At 34.4% G+C, this 20,445-nt stretch overlaps 2 protein-coding genes across 8 annotated transcripts in view; both read left to right on the top strand.

Annotated features, from left to right (window-relative positions):
- Window positions 1-20,445, top strand: part of LOC105224268 (chromodomain-helicase-DNA-binding protein Mi-2 homolog) — a 36,915-nt gene that overhangs the window by 4,841 nt on the left and 11,629 nt on the right. The window lies entirely within an intron of this gene.
- Window positions 303-19,835, top strand: LOC105224266 (RNA polymerase II elongation factor Ell). 7 transcript variants are annotated; one of them, XM_049458465.1, is made up of 4 exons: window positions 303-442; window positions 10,166-10,438; window positions 10,541-10,693; window positions 11,633-19,835. In XM_049458465.1, the coding sequence occupies exon 4, from the start codon at window positions 15,210-15,212 to the stop codon at window positions 18,990-18,992; it is 3,783 nt and encodes a 1,260-aa protein (XP_049314422.1). In that variant the 5' UTR covers window positions 303-442; window positions 10,166-10,438; window positions 10,541-10,693; window positions 11,633-15,209; the 3' UTR covers window positions 18,993-19,835. The 7 variants fall into 7 exon arrangements, with proteins under 7 accessions (XP_049314422.1, XP_011200599.2, XP_011200597.2 ...); XM_011202297.4 differs by having other exon boundaries at window positions 326-442; window positions 10,607-10,693; XM_011202295.4 differs by having other exon boundaries at window positions 326-442; window positions 10,166-10,446.

Below are 20,445 nucleotides of genomic sequence, written 5' to 3'. Positions count from 1 at the left end.
ACATTTACAACGGACTTTCCTTTTTTTAGTTGTATAGCATGTTCATTTGTTCATATTTATGACCCATTGGTGGTGGCCCTTTGCTATTGTGCATTCCCAAGCACTTTGAGTTACGACTGTTTTCATATACACATGTTTGGAATAAAGTGTTTCATATATCACAGCATCCCCTAGCGAGCCGCGGTTATACCAGAGAACTTAAAACATATGCTTTACATTCTCTGGTTATCCATGGTTGAAGGAGCGAGCGAGTGAGCGAATCAGTGTGAGTGAGTGAAGCGTAACGAGTGAAGTGGGCCGCTGTGAGTATTTTTCGATTCATTGTTGCTTGGACGTGGCAGCCATGACGTGATTTCTGATTTCGACTTGGGGGAACTTGATTGTGAAAATATCCATAAATTCCTTAAAATTTGCGTTTTTATTCGCGTAAATAGCTAATAAGGTGTGTAATGATATTAAAACTTTGATTACGAGTGAAAATTTAGCGTTTATAAAACAGTGTAGTGATTAATTCTAAAATTGTGATTATTTAAGACAGCGAAAAAACGTATAAGAGAAAAGGTGTGTGCTCTAGTGAAAAAGCACTTTATAAAGTTTTTAAGAACAAACAAATTACAGAAAAACGCTAAATTAAATTAAAAGTTTATCCATATATAAAAATATGCATTTCAAAACTTTTTCTTCGTAATAATTTCTTACTCTTGTCGCTCGCTCGTTATTTGCATGTAGTCGTATTCGCTTATGTTGCTACTGTCTCGTTCCCGCTTGAGTCTCTGCTTCCGTGACTTTATCTTATTGCCGTGGTCGTCGTCGTCGTTGTCAAAGTCGCAACCGTTAACAAACGCGCCGTAGTCGCTGTCATTTGTGCCGTCGTGGTATGTGTAGTTGTTTGTGTCACCTCGCTTATACATATGTGTTTCCTCGAGTTTCGTGCAAAATCGCTCGTCGTCTCGTGTCTCACAAAGTCGTCTTCCACTGCCCGTCTCTTGTTTGCCTCTTTTCTACACGATTCTTCAACTTTTTAACTGTGACTATAAAAATAATACAATTCGAAAATAGATATCCTGGATTAAAAATCTCTTTTTTCTTACATATTTTGATTAGGATGTTGACTAGGGGGTGTGGCAATTCTTAGAAGTCAAACGAAAAGGTATACTAAGAATAGGGACTGCTATTAAAGCCGATATGACTGATTTCACCACCTTGTGAGAGTAGGGGTAGAAAATATGCCAGACATTTTACTTTCATATATACATACTCATTTATACGTGTATAAATGTGTAAATGCCTCAAAATTTTCAATAAGTTTTAAAAATGTGCCAAAAATTAATTAAATTATTGTGAATCACCTATATTCTTTTGCAAATATAGAAAAAATTCTCAAAGGTTATATTATTTTTAGTTCTTATTAACTATGGATTTCCCGTTGTTTCAATTGTAATGAGCAAGCATATGGTCATTATACTGGTTGTGTAAATTTTGTTAAATCTGTTTATAATATTTAATAATACATTATTATGGAAAATCATAGATTGGATTTTTCTTAAGATAAAATTATGCCCCAAGCGTGATTTTTTAATTTACAGTAATTATTATGAAACATTGTTAAAAAATGTATATGCTTATAATAATTGTTAAACATTATATACATATATTTCAAAAGTTTTTTTAAGCCCTGTTATTTCGCTTCTAAATATAAAAATGATAAAGTAGTTTCTTTACAATAGTTTTTGCAAATTATTGAGAAAATATGCTAAAAAATCGATCAGTTCTAGTAAATCTCAATGATTCATGTACATACATACATATGTATGTATATATTTGCACTACCATATAGTACTCGTTCGCTTTTATAATGAAGAGTGGTTGTTAAAATTATTAATTAGACAATATATTAAAGATGATTATTAAAGCAAAGATAAAAATCCGTTACATCATCTATAGAAGTTGCTAATTTCGCTTAAACCCAGATTAGGAATGATGCTGTTAATCATTGACTGGAAGAACAGAATTGAAAAATGAAGCAAGGTTTGCTAGATTGAACTGTATTAAAATAAAATATGTACATATTGTATGTTGCACCTTTGCACGGGTATTTTTAATTGTCCATGTTTCCAAATTCAATTATGTTGATGTAAAATAGAAAGCACCCGAAATTTTAAGTTCCCAGCTTTTTGTAAGCTACAAAAGTTAATATTTTTTTAACTTAGATAGAAATAGGTGAATTTAGTACGATACATTTATTACTTTTCGTTTTCACATTAATATTAAAAATTATTTAAACCACAGTTTTATTATGTAAAAAAAATACTTAAATTTGTGGACTTCTTTTTATTTTTAAAATAGTTCGTAATATAATTGGTAATAAATTATTTGAAGAGGAGGTGGTAGATAAGCATTTGTCGTCCCTGAGTTCACAGCACTCACGGGTTAAGAATCTTATTGAATTCATTTACCTTGTGTTCACATATTTATATTACTTTTAAAGCAGAAAGAGAAGATGAAACGTGTGCATTTGTACGCCTATATGTATGTACATATATATAATGAAATGCAATCGGTCAAAAAAATATACTAAAATTACATTTTCATCGGGAATTGGCAAAAATTATAAATTACTGTAGGCAGATATATGTACATATGTAGCAGAAAAAAGTCAAAGTAAATTAAATAAAATCGCACTGTGGTTGCTGTGTTGGTTGTTGTTATTTCTGCTTTTGGTATGGTATCTATACCGTTCGTTGAATACGCGAGGCATAATTTGTATTCGCTGAATTTGAAGAAAAAATATATATAAAATTATACAGCAACAGCTTTGCAAAGTAAAGTACATATATGAAACGAAAAGCAATCTAGTAAAACAAGCTGAAAAAAGAATTACAAATAAAGTTACAAAAAGAAAAAAATGTTCGAAATAAAAACGCAAAGAAGTGAAAGTATTGTTTGTGCGACGACGGTGCAGCATTCATAAAGCAATTCGTCTACACATTAAAACTGGCGTCTATTCGTACATTTGTCGTCAGTCTGTTTTTACGGTCGTTCGTTCGTTCATTGGAACTTCTGTGCAAGTATGCAATCAGCTCAAAACAACAATAAAAATATGTAGCAAATTCGACCCAGTCCGAATAACGTGAGTGAATTGCTTGCTCGTCGTTTTGTCAGTCGATTAGTTGGTCCATGGTATTTGGTCATACACTTAATAGTATGAATTCACATAGATTTTGATTCCGTAGTGGAATTTGGCTTCTCTTGTTGTGGTTTGTTTCGCTTGCTCACCTATTTTTCTGTGTGTTCCTATCATCTCCATTTTGGGTCATAAGTGCTCTGCAGTGTAAATTAATTTGATGGTCTTCAGCCATTTCATTGAGGCAATCCTATGGAAGTCCAGGCCCATGGATAAAAATACGCACTAGTGTGAAGTGTATTATAAAACTAGAAAGAAACGTGTTTTTCGGTAATATGCCATAGTAATTTGAGCACTTTCTTCGGAAATTGTATCATTGCCTTGGATATATGCTGAAGATTTCGTGAAGATACATATCTCGTCAAATAAAAAAAATGTCCACACAAGATCTTGTTTGTTTAGTTTATATAGCAGTATCCATAAACCATAGTGATCTGATATCAGCGGTTCTAAAAAACTAACTGTTTTTTGGGGAGAAAAAGACATTAGTTCGCGTATCTGCGGAGAGAGGGAATGATATGGCTAAATGTTGATCTTTTATATATATTTTTGTATGTTACGAATTTCGTGGCATACTTAATACAAATATGTACATATGTATATAACTTGTTGAGGGTATAATAATATGAGTTATACTTATTGCCAAACAATCAAATAATATCACACGTTTCATATATTTCAGTTTTATATACAATTTAAGTAAATTAGTTCTTGACATTTTTAGTAAAGGAATATGTAAAAATCAAATCTTTATTTATATAATTTATATATTTTTACGTTAATGTATATGGGGTTGCTTTATTTAATCGAGCAGATTTTATATTTTTTGCCTTGGCTAATTCGCTATAGTTCTTCGGACCCATTTCGAAATAAAATTCTTTAATTGGAAATTGATATTGGGACAATGTAACGCATTTATAAAATTCGGAAAGGGGTACCTGAAACAAATCCGTCTCGTTATCTGAAACTAACTAATATTTAAAGGCATTACATGATTTCAGACAAAGTTGACAGGTAGCTTGCCTTATTTTTTTATGTACGAAGATTTCACCTATAATGGAATTATTTAGGAATGTAGGAGTATGTGTTTATGCTTCAAAGCGCCAAGATTCAGTTAACTTGAAATAAAACAACTAACTGTGAGTTTACATCGAAAAATATTTGAAATTTGACAGGTCATCATTTTTGTAAAATGTGTTATTTAACACATCGTTTAATTCAGCAAAAATATTTAAATAGAGTTCGTTATTCAAATAATAACGGTTATTTATTAATGCTCATGCTCTAATTCTTCGTTTTCGATTGTGGTATGCTGCCAGTGCGGCAGTTGATTATACATTTGTCACTTGCATATGGAGCTACGTACTTGTCTGTATGTATACATCTTGTTACATTTGTATGTGTATCTAAATGGCCCCACATGTGTACAAGTAGTATTAACATAAAGATAAAAAACGGTCATACATATGCAGCACAACCTTAAACCAAAACCCCAAAGCCAACGCCAGTCACAATCGCAGTTGCTACACGAATAGAAACTACTTATATTCACCAGCCATAATACAGTGCGTACATACATATGTAAATACAATATATACAGTAATGGACAAAGAAATAGCACACTTAAAAAAAAAAAAAATAATTCAAATTAAAACAATAATAGAGACGAGACATCATCAGAAAAAGAAAAGTTGATCCTTTTATATCTTCCCGAGATATTATTGCTGAAAGAAATGAGGTTTTACTGTATGCAGTAGACGTCTCAATAATGCTCAGTTGTTTGGACGAATGAGTTATAGTCCACCGACAGTCGGGTTTACGTAACCGGAACGAACCCAGACTGTCAACTCGGCAGAATTCTGCCACTACAGTAACAACAACAACACTACTGTCCAAAAGAAACAAGATCACAGCTGAAGTTTACTAAAGAACATTTAGAAAAGGACCTAGAATGTTGGAAAGTAGTACTTGGGAGCAATGAAACAAAGGTGAATCGTATTGGATCCGAAAACCAATTGGAAGCTCAATAATATTTTGAAAAAGAACTATTGAAATAAAACTTTAATTTGTTAATTGCCGATTTATAACTTAACTTAATTTATGCTATACCAATTGAGAAAATGAAGTTGTTTTCTGTTTATATTAATAATAAACGTCTTTTTACATGCTCAAATACTGCTATTTCTCTGTGCAGGACTGTATATACTTATGAAGCAAATGGATTTATATATTTCACTGGCTGGCTGTCAGGTAGTCTGTTTGGTTACTGATTTCCTTGTTCAGTTTTTTTTTATTTTATTAAATTGTTTCTCCGTCGAGCTTTGCTTCGAATTGTCTTAGCTTGAAAACTTGTTTTTTCGCATTTCGCTTTGTTATATTTTTTTCCATTCCTGCATGCCAACTCTTTCGCATAAAGCTTAAATTATATTTCGAATGCAGCTTTAGGGTAATTGGTGCAATACTTTTGTAATTGTTATCGTTTTTAACATATCTTATTTTGTTAGTTTTCGTATACCGTATGTTTTAGTGAGCGCAGTAGATCTTTATACTCGACGGTATTTTGTATTTTTTACTTAAATAGTTTGCGTTTTTCTATGGCTACCGTTTTTATAGCCTTGCAGCCCCTTCCAAAAAATGGAATTAAGTTGGAACGACTGGTGAGCTATGTATGCAGTTATGACCGTTAACAGCGATCGGTATGCTGATTCGCCAGTCATGGTACTAACAAACGGTTATTAGCTCGTTAGTTGGTCGATTGAACTGTTATTATTCGTTCTGCTCTCTTTTATTTTGTATTTTGGTAACTAGCTACATATATATCTCATTTGTTTTATTTAGCTTTCCGCATGTTATCCCTAGTTCTTCGATTAGACGATAATTCGCACTTAGCATACTTGCATTTTTCATTGAGTGAGTCATTTAACCTCAACAAAGCCTAAACAGTCAATCTAAAGCCCAATTACTTTACCATTGAAATTACGTAAAGTGTGAGTATTCATACTTATATGCAATTATACTGAAAAATTAACAATTGCACATTTTTTTTTTATTTTGTGAATTTTTAAGGATGCTGATTCATTACAAGATTGCTATCCAGTAACAAATTCAGTTGGTTTTCAATAAAGTTTTTTCTCTCTCGACATTCAAGAATAACGTTTTAGAAGACTAAAAAATATTGGTCTAATTTTTTTTGTTATATATTTAATTTTTTTGCAGATTCGATCTGTTAAAGGATATATCAATGTTTAAGATAAAATACTGAGGTTTAACAGATAGTACACTATATACATAAAGTGAGCCACAATAGTGTTAGATTCTTAAAATGATTAATATTTTCGGGAGACGTAGAAAATTTGGTAGAAGCCAATAAAGTTATTTTAGAGACGCTAAATATTACTTGACCTAGCCAGCACAGCCGCTGCCTCTTGATTCGCTGAACTATGTCAATGTCGCCGTACATCTCGTGCAAATCGTCGTTTCATAGACTGCATATTGTTGCCAATGTCAGTTTACACAATCGTATTAGGTTTGCGGGGATACCGAAGAGATGGTGTGTGTCGTTCTTCCTTTCACGGGTCTTTTCAAAGGTTTGGCGTATATGGTAATCTGTTCGATATTAGATTTTCCAGGTCTAAAACCACGATAATAAGGTCCAATCAGTTTGTAAATGGTGGGCTTCAATCTTTTACACAATACGCTCGTTAAAACCTAATGTGCGATATTAAAAGGCTTATCCCACGATAATTGGCCCTCTTTTTGTGGTTTGGGAAAAGCACAAGCTCGGCCGGTAATCCATCGGCTTCTACCACTTTGTTGTCTTTCAGGCGGATAATTGCTAATCGAACCTCATCCTGGTCCAAAAAAATGCAAAATTGATACTTGATTTCATTTCGTATTGATAATCGTCTGCATAAGCTACTTTACAGCCTTTTCTCTAGATTTTTAAGCATACATATGCATATGTATATATAAATCTACGATGTACATATGTACACACAGTAGCAAATAAGTGAGTTCACGTTAGTAGGTATAAAAAATTATTAAAAACCTAAGCATTAGCCATACTTTGTCTCTTACAATATACATACATACGAGGTGTGTTCAAAAAGTATCGCGACAGTTTGCTGACAGTTTTCTTCGATTGCAGGGGCGTGGTGCATCATGAGTTCTTGCCACAGGGAAGAACGATCAATAAGGAATATTACCTGCAATTTATGCGCAATTTGCGCGAAGCAATCCGCCAGAAACGAAACGAAAACAAAAATTGGCTTTTGCACCACGATAACGCCCCTGCTCACACATTGTAGCTTGTGCCCGACTTTTTGGCCAAAAAACAACACACTAATGATGCCGCAGCCACCGTATTCCCTAGATCTGGCCCCTTGTGACTTTTTCTTGTTCCCTAAACTGAAGAGGCCCATGAAAGGGCGACGTTACGCTTCTCTTGACTTGAGTGATCGAAGGAGGAGCTGAAGAAGATAAAAAAATGAGTTTTGAAGTGCTTCGAAGATTGGAAAATCCGTTGGCACAAGTGTACGTATAATATCTCATGGGGATTACTTTGAAGGGGACAAAATAGATATTCATGAATAAATAAATAATTTTTGAAAAAACACAAAATTCGCGATACTTTTTGAACACACCTCGTATAACAAAAAAATATTAAACTTCTCTTGCTGAATTTTACTTTCATATAAGCTGTGTTGAGTTTGAACTAAATGACTGCTCTCACTCACTTTTCTCTCTCGCTTATGTCCGATCTAATTGTACTAATACTGTCGTGCATATTTGCATCTGCATATGTACGCGCATTGTCAATATACATACGTACATATGTAAATATCTCCTTAGATATCTGCAGCTATACACACTTGCAAACATATATTATTCTCTTCATTGAGTTTACCGCTCTTCGTATCTTCTTATAACTATCTTTTTCACACTGTTAGCATTATGGGCATTTGCCTTCTCACTCTGAAGGTCACACGAATCAATCGAACCTCCAACGAAATAATTACTTTTAACTTTTGGTTTTCGTTTTAGGGTTATGAATAGAACAATTATAAAAAATTATAGTAACATTAAATGTATGCATATCAATTAAGTGTATACGTTTCAATTAAGTGAAAATGTGTTAATTTTAGACACGATCTTGATATAATAAGATCATCTCACATATTTTGATTCATATGTTTTAACGTTCTTATGATTATTTGAAAATTATATGCATAAAGCATTTTAATTGATTAATTGTCAAATAAACATATGCATATACATATTTTTTAGTGAATGTTCTTGTATCAAAATATCTCATCAGGACATCGCTTCATAAATTTACAGTGGGGTTTGCATCGGGACTTTGCGCTGCCCAATACTTTCTGCAGTCAGCCAATTCTTCACACTTTTATCTGGGTACCCAACACGCATAAAATTCCAATTAACAGGTATCGATTCGAACTCAAATGGTTCCATGTAGTTTTGAGAAAGTTGAGGTATGAAAATTTGTCCCCCCAGACTTCCATGCTGCCACCGTCGTGTTTAACGGTTTTTGTAGTGTGTTTGTGGTAATATGTCTGGGCATATCGAATACGATTCACCTTTGTTTCATTGTTGTTGTTCTGATGTTCTTAAGCAAAATTCAGCCGTACTCTTATGTTTCTTTTGGACATCAATGATGTTATCTTGACTCATTCGTCGAATCAACTGAGCATCATTAAGATAAGACCACTTTTTACAAATCTAAGGGATACGCTTAACCCAATATCATCAATTATTTCAGCCACAATCTCTCGGAAAGGTTTAAAAGGATCAGCCTTTCTTTTTCTGATGACGACTTTGTCAGCATGTTCCGTTGTTTTACGTGCAAGAGCTTTAAAATTTTTTTTTAATCAGCAAATTAGGGTCACTTTTAACAAAATTTATATGGCGTTATATACCATTTTCTCGAACAATTCATAATTTTGGTAATTTGAGTTAAATTTCTATACTAATTACTTTACTACTTTAAATTTTTCTATGGATCAAAAATCATTCTCCCTTTTTCCGGAGTACAATGCAAATTTATACTCATTTGTTACATATTTTTATTTTATTTAACAGCTAAAGTTAAAACAATGTCTTTTCCATGACCACCAATTAATATTGAGTATTTGTACAAATCAGTTTACCTATATAAGTTGTAGAAGTCAAGACATACACTAACGTAGTAAATTATTGCGATGCACTTATTTAATAAGACCAAAAACTGATTTGAATAATTTATTTTAGAAGTGTGCTATTTCTTTGTAAATGACTGTACATTCCCTAACAGTATGCATTGCCATCCTATACATTTCTGAATTAATTCAAAAAGAAAATATGGAGAAAATGTATGGCAAGTTACATAATTTACATAAGTATAGATTTTATAATTTTTGTATACGTGTTTGCTAGAGAAATATATTAGAACACTCTTAAAAAGAGAGTTTATTATTTTACCCGAGGTTAAGTATTATGCAATAATAATACTAACATTTTTACTAAGTAAATTAATAAATAACCTCGGAACTTGTGTTAAGTTTTATAACAGTTATTTAGTTAACCAATTTTCCCACATTTGAGACAACAAATTTTTTCGCGAAGTTTTAATGCTTCGACTACGCAAGAAGACAACAACAAAAAAATTTTGGTTTAAGTGGCAAAGTAATATATAAAAAGTGAAAATAGTGCAAAATAATGTCAATCACGGTAAATAAACAAATAATAACAATCTCAACGGTTCATTAAGGCACTACGATAAGAAATTATGCGCGCAAACGGTATTGCTTATTGGTGACAATCAAAAACACCATAGCATTTAAACAAAAAAAATATTTCTTTACGATCGATAAAGTGACATATGGAAACAACGTAAAACAGGGCAAAAACGGCGAGCGGCAAATATACATATACATTCCCAGAGATAAAATTATTTTAAATAAGTTTTATATTTTCTACAAAAAGCACTTTTAAACCGCAAATCACACATACTCTAACAAACCCAAGGAATAAAAAAGAACATCGGAAAAGAATTCAAAATTAGAACGTCAATAGTCCAAATTCATCATCAGCAACACCACGCCACCAAAGAGCCAAACATCAACTCAATCGCAACAACTGACAAACCAGTAATAACAAAAACTGCATTCACGAAAACCGGGCAAAGAAGAGAAGAGAAGAGAGATAAGACGGCATTGAGTTTGAAAGAGTGCTATTTTGCAGTTCATCAAACATACAGTAAGCAAGTAAATTATCAAATAATAATGTTGCTGTAAATCCAATACATGCAACTCAAACAATAAAATGTACTTTGCATATACTAATGAAGAAATTTTATAGAAATTTTCGTCATCACATCAAGAGTCAATTTGTATGTTAACAGCCAAGTTCTTACATTTCCATTAGATTCCGTTCATCCCGAATTATTCGTCAGTTGCAATTGCACTTTAAACCACAAAGTATCAGTGTGGACATCACCGAAGAGTACATAAAGTGAGTTGGTGAATACTATTTGGACGGTGTATATGTGAAAAAGCAATGTATTTTTAAACCGAATTGAGTTGTTATAAGCTCCATTGATTATAGTTTAGCTAGAAGAAAAGACAATTATTTTAATTCGTTAACATAATATGAAATCATCCATAGCCAGTTGTTTAGTTAATAAATTTTTACCAAAATAATCTGCATCTACATATTTAAATCGTAGCTTACAACTGCTAAAACACTATAAATTTATCAGCTTCTAAACAATAAATGCTCTATAGGTTCTTGAAAATACTACGCTATTTTCGAGCAAGTTAGGACACATCAGCCAACATATCAAACCACAAAAAATGTGCTACTGATGATACTATTATTCACTTTCTGATTCAACAGAAAAACTTGAACTTACAAAATTTACATTACAACTTGGACGTCTTCAAATTTTTATTTATCATATTTGTTTTTATTTGACTTGCTTAATCGAATAAACGGGAGAACCCTCTAGAAAAATTTGCAATGAACACAACATCTGTACGTATGTAATTATTTATGTTTGTCAGCTGAGATGTATCAATATTATCGAATACCTTCAGATAAATTTTATCCAATTCATTTGTTGCAAATCTCTTCTTAACCATATATTAATTAAATATAAAATAAGAACTTCAGTCCTCATTACTGAGTTAGTACGAATTTACATATAATATAATCATAAATTTAATAATAAGTTTAAAATTGTAGATAGACTTATCGTTAATAACTAATTAAAATAGTAGTAATTTAATCTCAAAATACATACCCTGTTATTTATCAATACACGTGCAATTGAAGTGACGAATGTCTTGTACAGAGCTATTTCGGTTTAAGATACAAAAATTGCATTTTTTCATATTACTGTCAATAACCCCTACTCAACCATTTTTTTACAAATAAAGCAATTTTTTGTAGAACTCTTTCTCGTCGAGCATACTACCTTCAAAGTTCATTTACAAAAACAACAAGGCAACTCAGCGACTAGTGGAGATTGGAAGCATTTTTGGCGATCGTAAAAGAAAAATATAAATTAAAATATACGTAAACAATACCGTAAAATTAGTATAAGTAACAACAACAAACCAGTAGTGATCGACAAGTTCTCGCCAGTGAGAAGTTGAGAATAAGTTCCAGCGAGTGTTGGCAAACGTAACTACAACAACAAAAAAGCGGGCGGTCGAGTCAATTCGAAAATAGTCATATTTGTACAAAAAGCAAAAGATACTTCAGCGTTTTTGTATGTGTTTACGTTTATATACAACACACCCAACATCGCCCCGCTACACCATATTCATTTTGTTTTGTCATTCGCTCGTTAATGCATAATTCACTCGTCGTTTTTCAACGAACGTGTTTATTAGCACAGCTGGTAAAGTTACAGGTAACCAGCGATTTTTGAGAGAAATATTGTCAAGAATGAGAGAGTGGTGGGACCAAGACTATGAAATTTAGTAAATGTTCGATTTTATGAGAGGGTGAATATACACATTCGTGTGTTAAATAATACTTATAAGAAGAAACTGGTTTGTGTTACAAGAAAAAGGAAAGCAAAAAATTAGCTTAACATCGAACATCACAATATCTGTTGGCCTGGAAAAAGGAAATTATCTCCAAAGAAAAACCACAGAGTTGATTTAAATTTTTTGTTTTTTGTTTAAAAGTTGCTTGATTAGGGTGTATTTAAAAAAAAGTATAATTTTAAGTGCCTGTCGAAAAGGGAGAGAGAGCAGATTGAAAGAGTATAAGAGGTCGGAGAATGATCGCGCAGTGAATTGGAGAAAAAGAGTGCATGAAATAGAGAGAGCGAGGTTAGAGACTACAAATTGCAAACTTGTTTCATTCGACTTTGTGCTGATATGTCAATATAAAAGTAACAACAACAAATAGTGACAGCAACGTACAAGCAAGCAGTCGGGAAGCAACAACAAGTGATACAAAGCACGTACTAAACTGAAATTAAAGTAGCAGTAACAGCAGTACGAGCCCAACAACAACGCTAAAAGCAAGGCAAGCACTACCTAACCAAACAACCAACCAGCCAGTCAAGCAAGCAACCGCTTGGAAAACAACTCGTTTCGATTTCGTTTCACAGATACCTTTCGGACGTCGATAAAGATACCTTAATTTAAAATGAACTTAAATTAACATATACTATATATGATTGCGTCGTGCACACCATATAATTGAGCGGAGAGAGTGATTGAAGTGTTATTCAAAAAGTTATTTAGTTTTTTAGAAGCCGAAAATTCACGTAATTGAAAATTGTACAAAAATAATCGTAATAAGTGCTCCATAAAATTTGTGACTTCGAAACGTAAATTGTGTGCTGAAACTGATCAAAATTTTGCAAGAATAATATTAATCATAAGTTTTTTTAACAAAAAAGTTAAAGCAGAAAATACAGTATATGCATGAAAAAAATAATTGAAAAGAGCAAAAGAAGCAAAAAATCATAAAAAACCTAAAATCCCCAGAGCACCAAGAGCAAATCCAACAATAACTAATTGAAGAAACGAGCAAAAATTTCGCATATATTAAAATGAAACGTTGACAAAAAAACAGGAGATATAGAAGAAATAAACGCAACGCTTTTGCTTTTGTTGTATTTTTTCTTTCATTTTGACATTCTACAAGTGTGTGCATATTGAATTAAATATATATTGTAAAAATCATACACAAATGACTTTTAGCAATAACAACAATAGCAGCTGAAATTCAAAGACAACGTCGCCACATATCTATATACTACTTAGAAACAAAGCGAAAATCTACCAGAGCTAAGTACATATTGTTGTCTTGCTTTAACACACCAAATGTAGGCAGTGACAGATGGAGATACGTACAACGTATCTTGCAGATACCACAACTGTTTGTACTTTCATCAACAGTAGTTGTAGTAGCAGCAGCAACAGTAGCAATCACAGCCACAACTATAACTACATCTATAGCTATAATAGTAGTGGCCGTAAATAACAACAAAAACAACGACAAAATCTACAATTAATAAAAACAGTAATAACCAATACAATTACACAAATATAAAACCAAAAAAAAAAAACAGTAACAATCGCTGTGGCAGAAGCAAGTGCACCAGCAGCAGCAAAATCAATGCCTACCTTAACCCAATTAAATAAATTCATTATTATTTAACAAGAATTATTACTTTGTGTACCAACCATACCAAAATTTAAATGTCTCGAGTGTAATTGCATATAAAATAGTTTTTACCCGTGAAAAATAAAAGAGAACATTAAAAAATTATCACGTCGAACGACGGTGAGCGACGACCAACAGAGCTAACAAGGGCATAACCAATACACAAATAGGCCACACGTAAGACGGTGTACAGCGGCTGCGAAAAAGCCCCCTAATACAGACAGTAAACAGATCAGCAAGCGTGCCTGTGTCTGTGACTATTTTTTATTGCACACCCCGTACGCACACATTAACAAAGCGCGATCCACAGTCGAATTAATTAGAAAAAGAAAGAAGGCAATTTTTTTCGTCGCAGTATTGCTTAAAGAATCTAGAATACTATACATATATGAAAAAAAAGAACATTTTAAAGGTTTAATCAAAAACATAAAATTGCATACGATCAAGACGCGTCAAAAATTTCCGCCGCAGTTCCTTCATTCGATCCTAACCAATGAAAATCACGCGTAATCATTATTCACAGTGGATACGGAAGTGAATAAAAACAGTGTCTAAGAAAAGTCGTGAAATCAAAAAATTACAACAACAAAGCCAAATATAATAACGCACCAACAAAGACAAAAAATTAGTGGTGCAACTACGACTAAAAAACTTTTCGTTAGACAAATTATAAAATAAATAAAAAGTAAATAATTGTTCGAAACGATTTGTCCTCCAAACAATACTAGAGTAGACGTTAACAAAATACACGTGGAATCATTGATTCTTCAACAGTTAACAACCTTATTGCAGTACGCAATTTATATCTTGGCACTTTAAAAAGTTCCACAAAAAGCTATTCAAATGAAATCGAGTAAAACTCTAAAAACAAATAATCAAAATAAATACAACTGAAGAGGTTAAAATAGAAGCACTGCAATACTACAAAGTCCTAAGAGTTTGTATTGTTAAAATTCTACTATAGCGGCCAACGACAACTCTTCCACGGTTGATGCTTCCTACAGTAAAAAATAACAATTAATACATAACGCGAACAAACGTTATACTTCCACAGTCGCAAATCAAACTCCAAGCACTATTTAGAAGCAGTCATACAAGTATCGAAGAAAAAAGTAACTCACTTGCGCAAAAATTTTATATATATCAAGGTAAATTTGTCCTAACTCTACCGGTAACTGAAGTAGATAATAAATTTGAAATACTAAATATTGTACTTCATTGTCAGAAAAGGATAACATAAACAACTTAAGGCTTATAAGTGTTGAAGAGTGTGAATTATCAATTGAATTAAACACAACCAATAATCAATCCCCACGCAGTTTGATTGTATTGCGTTATGACAAATTCGATCGCTACTGCAAAATGCCCTTCAGCACTCTCGTCCGGCAACTATGGCATGTCACAAAATCGTTACTCCGATGAATCCAAGGACTATTTTTTTGTTAAACTCACAGATTCTGCATATCGCGCTATCGAAGAATATCAACATAATGAGAATACCAAACGCTTCACAAATGGTCAACGTCCCAAAATTCAAGTCAATGGCAATTCTGGTGTCATCTATTTTCCCACATTGGACAGCAATGAAGGTCGTAAATTTGGTTTTACTATCGATGATATTGAGGGATCCCTTGAGTGTATTCAACAGACTTCCGAAGGTCTCGATGTGCTCGGTTCAATACCCTATCGCATGCGTATCCATGCAAACGATGATATCTATGACACGACCCGTACAAAAATGGCAATTGCCGAAGAGACGGAGAAGAGCAAATGTATACGCGAAATTAAACCAAATCAAACTGATATTGGACGTAAGGTAAAAAAATCTGTTCCGTCATCAACAGTCTATCCGCATTTGAGCCACAGTGGAAATAACAATGGCAACAACAACAATAGCAGTAGTAATTATTTAAGTAGCCTTAGTCGTAGTAAATTAACAACGTCGCTGAATAACAATTCGCCTCCAACCACGCAACATACGTTAAACAGTGGTAGTGGGGCAAATGAACGTATGAACAATAAACTTGGTGGCACTAATTTGTCCACATCATCCTCATCTTCACGTTCACCAAATCCCACGCTTCTAGGAGGATTGGGTACAATTGCCAGTGGTACTAATAGCACCAATAATCGTTATGGTAACGGTAGTGCGAGCAATGTATATTCTCAGAACAACTTATCACCGTCACTAACGTCCGCCTCATCGCTCTCTTCCACTCTGGCGGGTGGCATCGCCAACGGGTATGCGTCAGCTACTCAACATAATTCGCCGAACGAATCTACCGCATCTACGTTAGTTAATAGCGGTGTTAACAGCAAACAGTCACGGCTAAACAGTAATGTAAGTGTCGGTAATGGCAATTTCTCACGTGGAGGAGGCGGAGGATCGTTTTCTAGTAACGGTTCGAAGGCTGGTAGTGGCACTAAAGGTGGCGCAGCATCAAATGCTAATGGTGGAGGCAGCAAGTTACCTGACATATCGCGTCGTAAAATACGCGAACGCCTGATCCATTTACTTGCCTTACGGCCTTTCAAGAAGCCCGAACTATATGCCCGTTTACAAAATGAAGGTTTACGTGATCGTGAACGCTCACTTATAAGTAATATACTCAAGGATATTGCACTTTCACGCGACAATACGTACAATTTACGGCGCCAAATGTGGAATGACGTAAACGAAAATTGGCCATATTATACTGAGCAGGAGCTGCAGCAGCTGAAACGGCGCAAGCCTCAGAATCTAACTCCACCACTTAGCTCAGACGCGGGCAGTTCTACGTCGGGACAGAGTCCAACTTCAACTCATACGGGCAGTCCTCCGCCACTGGCTGGTGGTATGAACGGCGGCAATAGTTTGAAACGCACTAGTCTAGAGTACGATGAGCCATTTCCGCCGAAGAAGCAACGTATTAGTCATATGGCGGCCACAGGAGCTGGTGTTAATCGCATGACTGCGACAAGCAATAATAGCGCTGGAGGTAGCGGTGTACGTGCAGGCGCCAGTTTTAGTACCATTAGCAACAGTAAGAATAGTGGTAACACTAGCTTCTCAATGCAGCGCAATAAACATGCGACGGCTAAAGCGTCTACCTATTCTCCACAAGGTCCCAGAAACACCACGCAAAGCAGTGAGAATTCTGTCAATAGCGATCTAAGCTATAATGTGCTCAATAATATGGACGATTTCATGCTGAATATAGAAAATCCTCAAGGAAATGGTTATACAGCTCATTGCTGCGGGAGTAGCAGCAACGGGAGCAATAACAATGCGCGCAAGTCCAACGGTAGCGGCAATAGTAAATCATCTAACAGTAATCCGAAAGAAAATCGTCACTCTGGAAGCAGCAGTGGTACATTCAGCGCAACGACAAATATTTCGCCGAAAAATAATACCAACAGTGGAAACGGGAACAACAGCAATTATAATGTACAAGAGAACGAAGGCAGCAGTAATAATTTGAGGCATACCTTAAAACGTAGTTCATTAGCAAGCTCGCCTAAGAGTTCCTTGCCATACGGTGTTAATTTTGTTCCAGAGTCCAGTAGTGGTAATAGTAGATCAGCGGGACGCGATAATAGCAATCGTAGTGGCAGTGTGAACTACCGCCACCAGTCGCCCAACAATACGCAGCAGCAGCAGCAAAAACAACAAAAGTCAAGTAATAGTGTCATATACTCGCCAAAAATACAAGCCGCTACGAACATCGGTAAAAATGAACGAGAAGATCATGTGCCGGCGGGGAGAAGTAATAGCGGCAGTAAAAGTCAGACAACGTCACATTCAATGGGCTCATCAACGGCGACAGCATCAGGAAGTAACAAACAGCAAATGCGTGGAGTTGGTGTACGCACACCTACGCCACCTGTACAAGAACAACAAAGGTACTTGCAGCAGGGTACACATTACCAATCGCAACAAACGCATTCCGCCAGCACAAACTCTCCAGTGCAACGGCATAACAACCAACCCCAACATCTTCATCAACAGGAGCAGCAGCAGCAGCAGCACCAGCAGCTACAGTTCGAAAGCAATTCTCAACTGCCGGTAACGCAGCATTCCGTCATCACTGACGCAGTTGACGTAGACGCCGCAGAAACGCCCAATTATGATTTTAGCAGCTACACAGCTATCACAAGCATTGAACAGCGACGCCAATACAAGACTGAATTTGAACGGGACTATGATGAGTATCGCCAGCTGTTGGAACGCATCGAAGATGTACGCCGCAACTTCCAGGTTCTTGCTGATCAACTGCAACGTGCGCCACAAGGTTGTTCTGATTATGAGCATATTAAGGAGCAAATTGTGGCCGAATATGAGCGTATAAATAATGAGGAAGAATTGAAGCGCGACAAACAACGTTTTGATTACTTGCATGCTAAGTTGGCGCACATAAAGCAGCTTGTGACCGATTATGATAAAACATTAACATCAATGGCGGCGGCTGCTGCTGCGGTGGCGGCAGCACAACACCATCAGCAGCAACAACAAGAGCAACAACTATTACAGCATGCCTCCACAACAGCGGCAATGCATATGGCAGCAGGTGCAACATCGCATTTTGTGGATGGTAGTACCAATGTGTTGACCGCTGCGACTGCGCATAATGCGCGTGTCTCACCAATGGTGAGTGGGAGCGAAAGCAATCATTCACCACCAAGTGGCTATCAAAATCAAGCACAATACTATATCCAACAACAACTGCAACAACAACCAAATCAAATAATACAACATGAACAAGAACAACATAAACATCAAAACAATGATGAAACATTACATAGAAAGAAAAAGCATACACACAACATCTTACAACGACACCATAACCAACAACAACAGCAACAGCAGCATCAACAGTACTATTTGTCGCCGGAAAATCAAACACACGCGTCATCTTTTGATGAGCAACATAGCGCACAGCATCACCAGCAACGGGAACCGGAACAATTCAATGGACACCATCATTATCAGGGCAATAATAATAATGATGATTCCGATTCAGATGATTCTTCCGACTCAAATGATGAAGACTCGAACGATGATGATTCAAATGATGACGACGACGATAATGGTTCGAATCATGATTCGAACAATGATGATGACGTTAATGAACACTTTTGATTTTGTGCTTTTTGGAGTGAGACTTTTTTAATATAATACCTATATAAAAATAAAAAAAGGCATAAGTAACTGAAAAGAAGACGGAAGATTGAATGGGTTTGCAAACGAGGCGTATTTATACTAACAGTGATTGTCCCTAGTTTTATATTTGAAACGTAACTCGCTAACGGTTTGCATTTGTTGGTATTTCTTGCTATCATTGTATTTTTAATGAGGGATCGCCGACACACCTAAAGCAAAAACACACAAGTGCATATACATAAATACTTACTATAAGTAAATATATTGCTTTTGTAAATATGATTTTTTTACTATAAAAAGGATTAATTATTGATCGTTTTAAATACGCCCTGATTGCAAAATTTCCGCAAAGTTGGAATTTTGTATTAAAAAAAAAAAACAGGAAATGAATGCGAAAGTGAATTAGAAAGTGTAAAGAGAATGAAATATCCTAATAACAAAAACGAAAAAAAAAAAATATTTTATAAAAGAAGAAACGCATATGTATATCGTAAAAATTTACTTACATTTAAAAATAGTACACACATACATAATTAAATATATTTTTAAATCAATAGCAAAACAAAAAAGCAAAATTATAGCAAGCAGAAATTTTAAGGAAAGAAGTAATTGTGTAATAATTAGTTTTAAGAGGGAAATGCCCATATTTGTTTTAGTTTTATACATTTTTTTTGCCGTTTTACTACCAGTACAATATATAATTTGGAAGTGTTTATTGCAACCGTTTATGTGGGCGGGCACAGCTGTAATAATTAAATAATTTACAAGTAATTGTTGAATTTGAAGTTAAAAAACAAATAAAAACAAAAGTTTAAAAAATTAGTTAAATTTGGTATAAATAGTTTTCTTTATTTGTTACAATTTGTTTTAAAAGAGGGAGTGTGCTAAAATTGTGTTTAGAATATATCCTCCAGCTAAGACAAATCATTCGTTTAATTCGCTTTTTAAAAATTTAAATATTTGGTTATACATAAGCATATACATACATACCTACATGAGTATAATAATTTAAAATTAACAACACCAAAAAACTTAACAAAAGTGCACAGTTGAAAAAAGTAACTAAAAATCGAGCTCAATTCATCCTACGTATTTGGCTTGCAAAAATAGAAAAGCTTAAAACAACAAGTGTTTGTACCACACACGCACGCTCACATGCATATGCAAACCATGCAAAAACAAAAAAAAATAAACAAATGATGGAATTTTCTAGTTAGGTTTTTGTATATTATTTCTGCAGACTATTAGATGCATTTTGCCTTATTTTCTCGTTTAATTATTTCTTTCTTTTTAGCCTTTAATTGCATACATTCATATGTAGGTAAATTAAAATAATGCTAATTGTGCAATTTTTGTGGCAAATTTGTGAAAGTTATGCTTTCAATTGTTGTTGTTTTGAAAAATTAGTGTGCTAATTTTTTCTAGCCGCCAA

This window comes from Bactrocera dorsalis, chromosome 5 (genome assembly GCF_023373825.1).
Source record: "Bactrocera dorsalis isolate Fly_Bdor chromosome 5, ASM2337382v1, whole genome shotgun sequence".
In the NCBI taxonomy this organism is placed as follows: Eukaryota; Metazoa; Arthropoda; class Insecta; order Diptera; family Tephritidae; genus Bactrocera; species Bactrocera dorsalis.
This window is presented reverse-complemented; position numbering and strand designations above follow the sequence as displayed.

Coding starts and splice junctions, on each gene's coding strand:
- LOC105224266 (XM_049458465.1), top strand. CDS start 15,210: ATGACAAATTCGATCGCTACTGCAAAATGCCCTTCAGCACTCTCGTCC.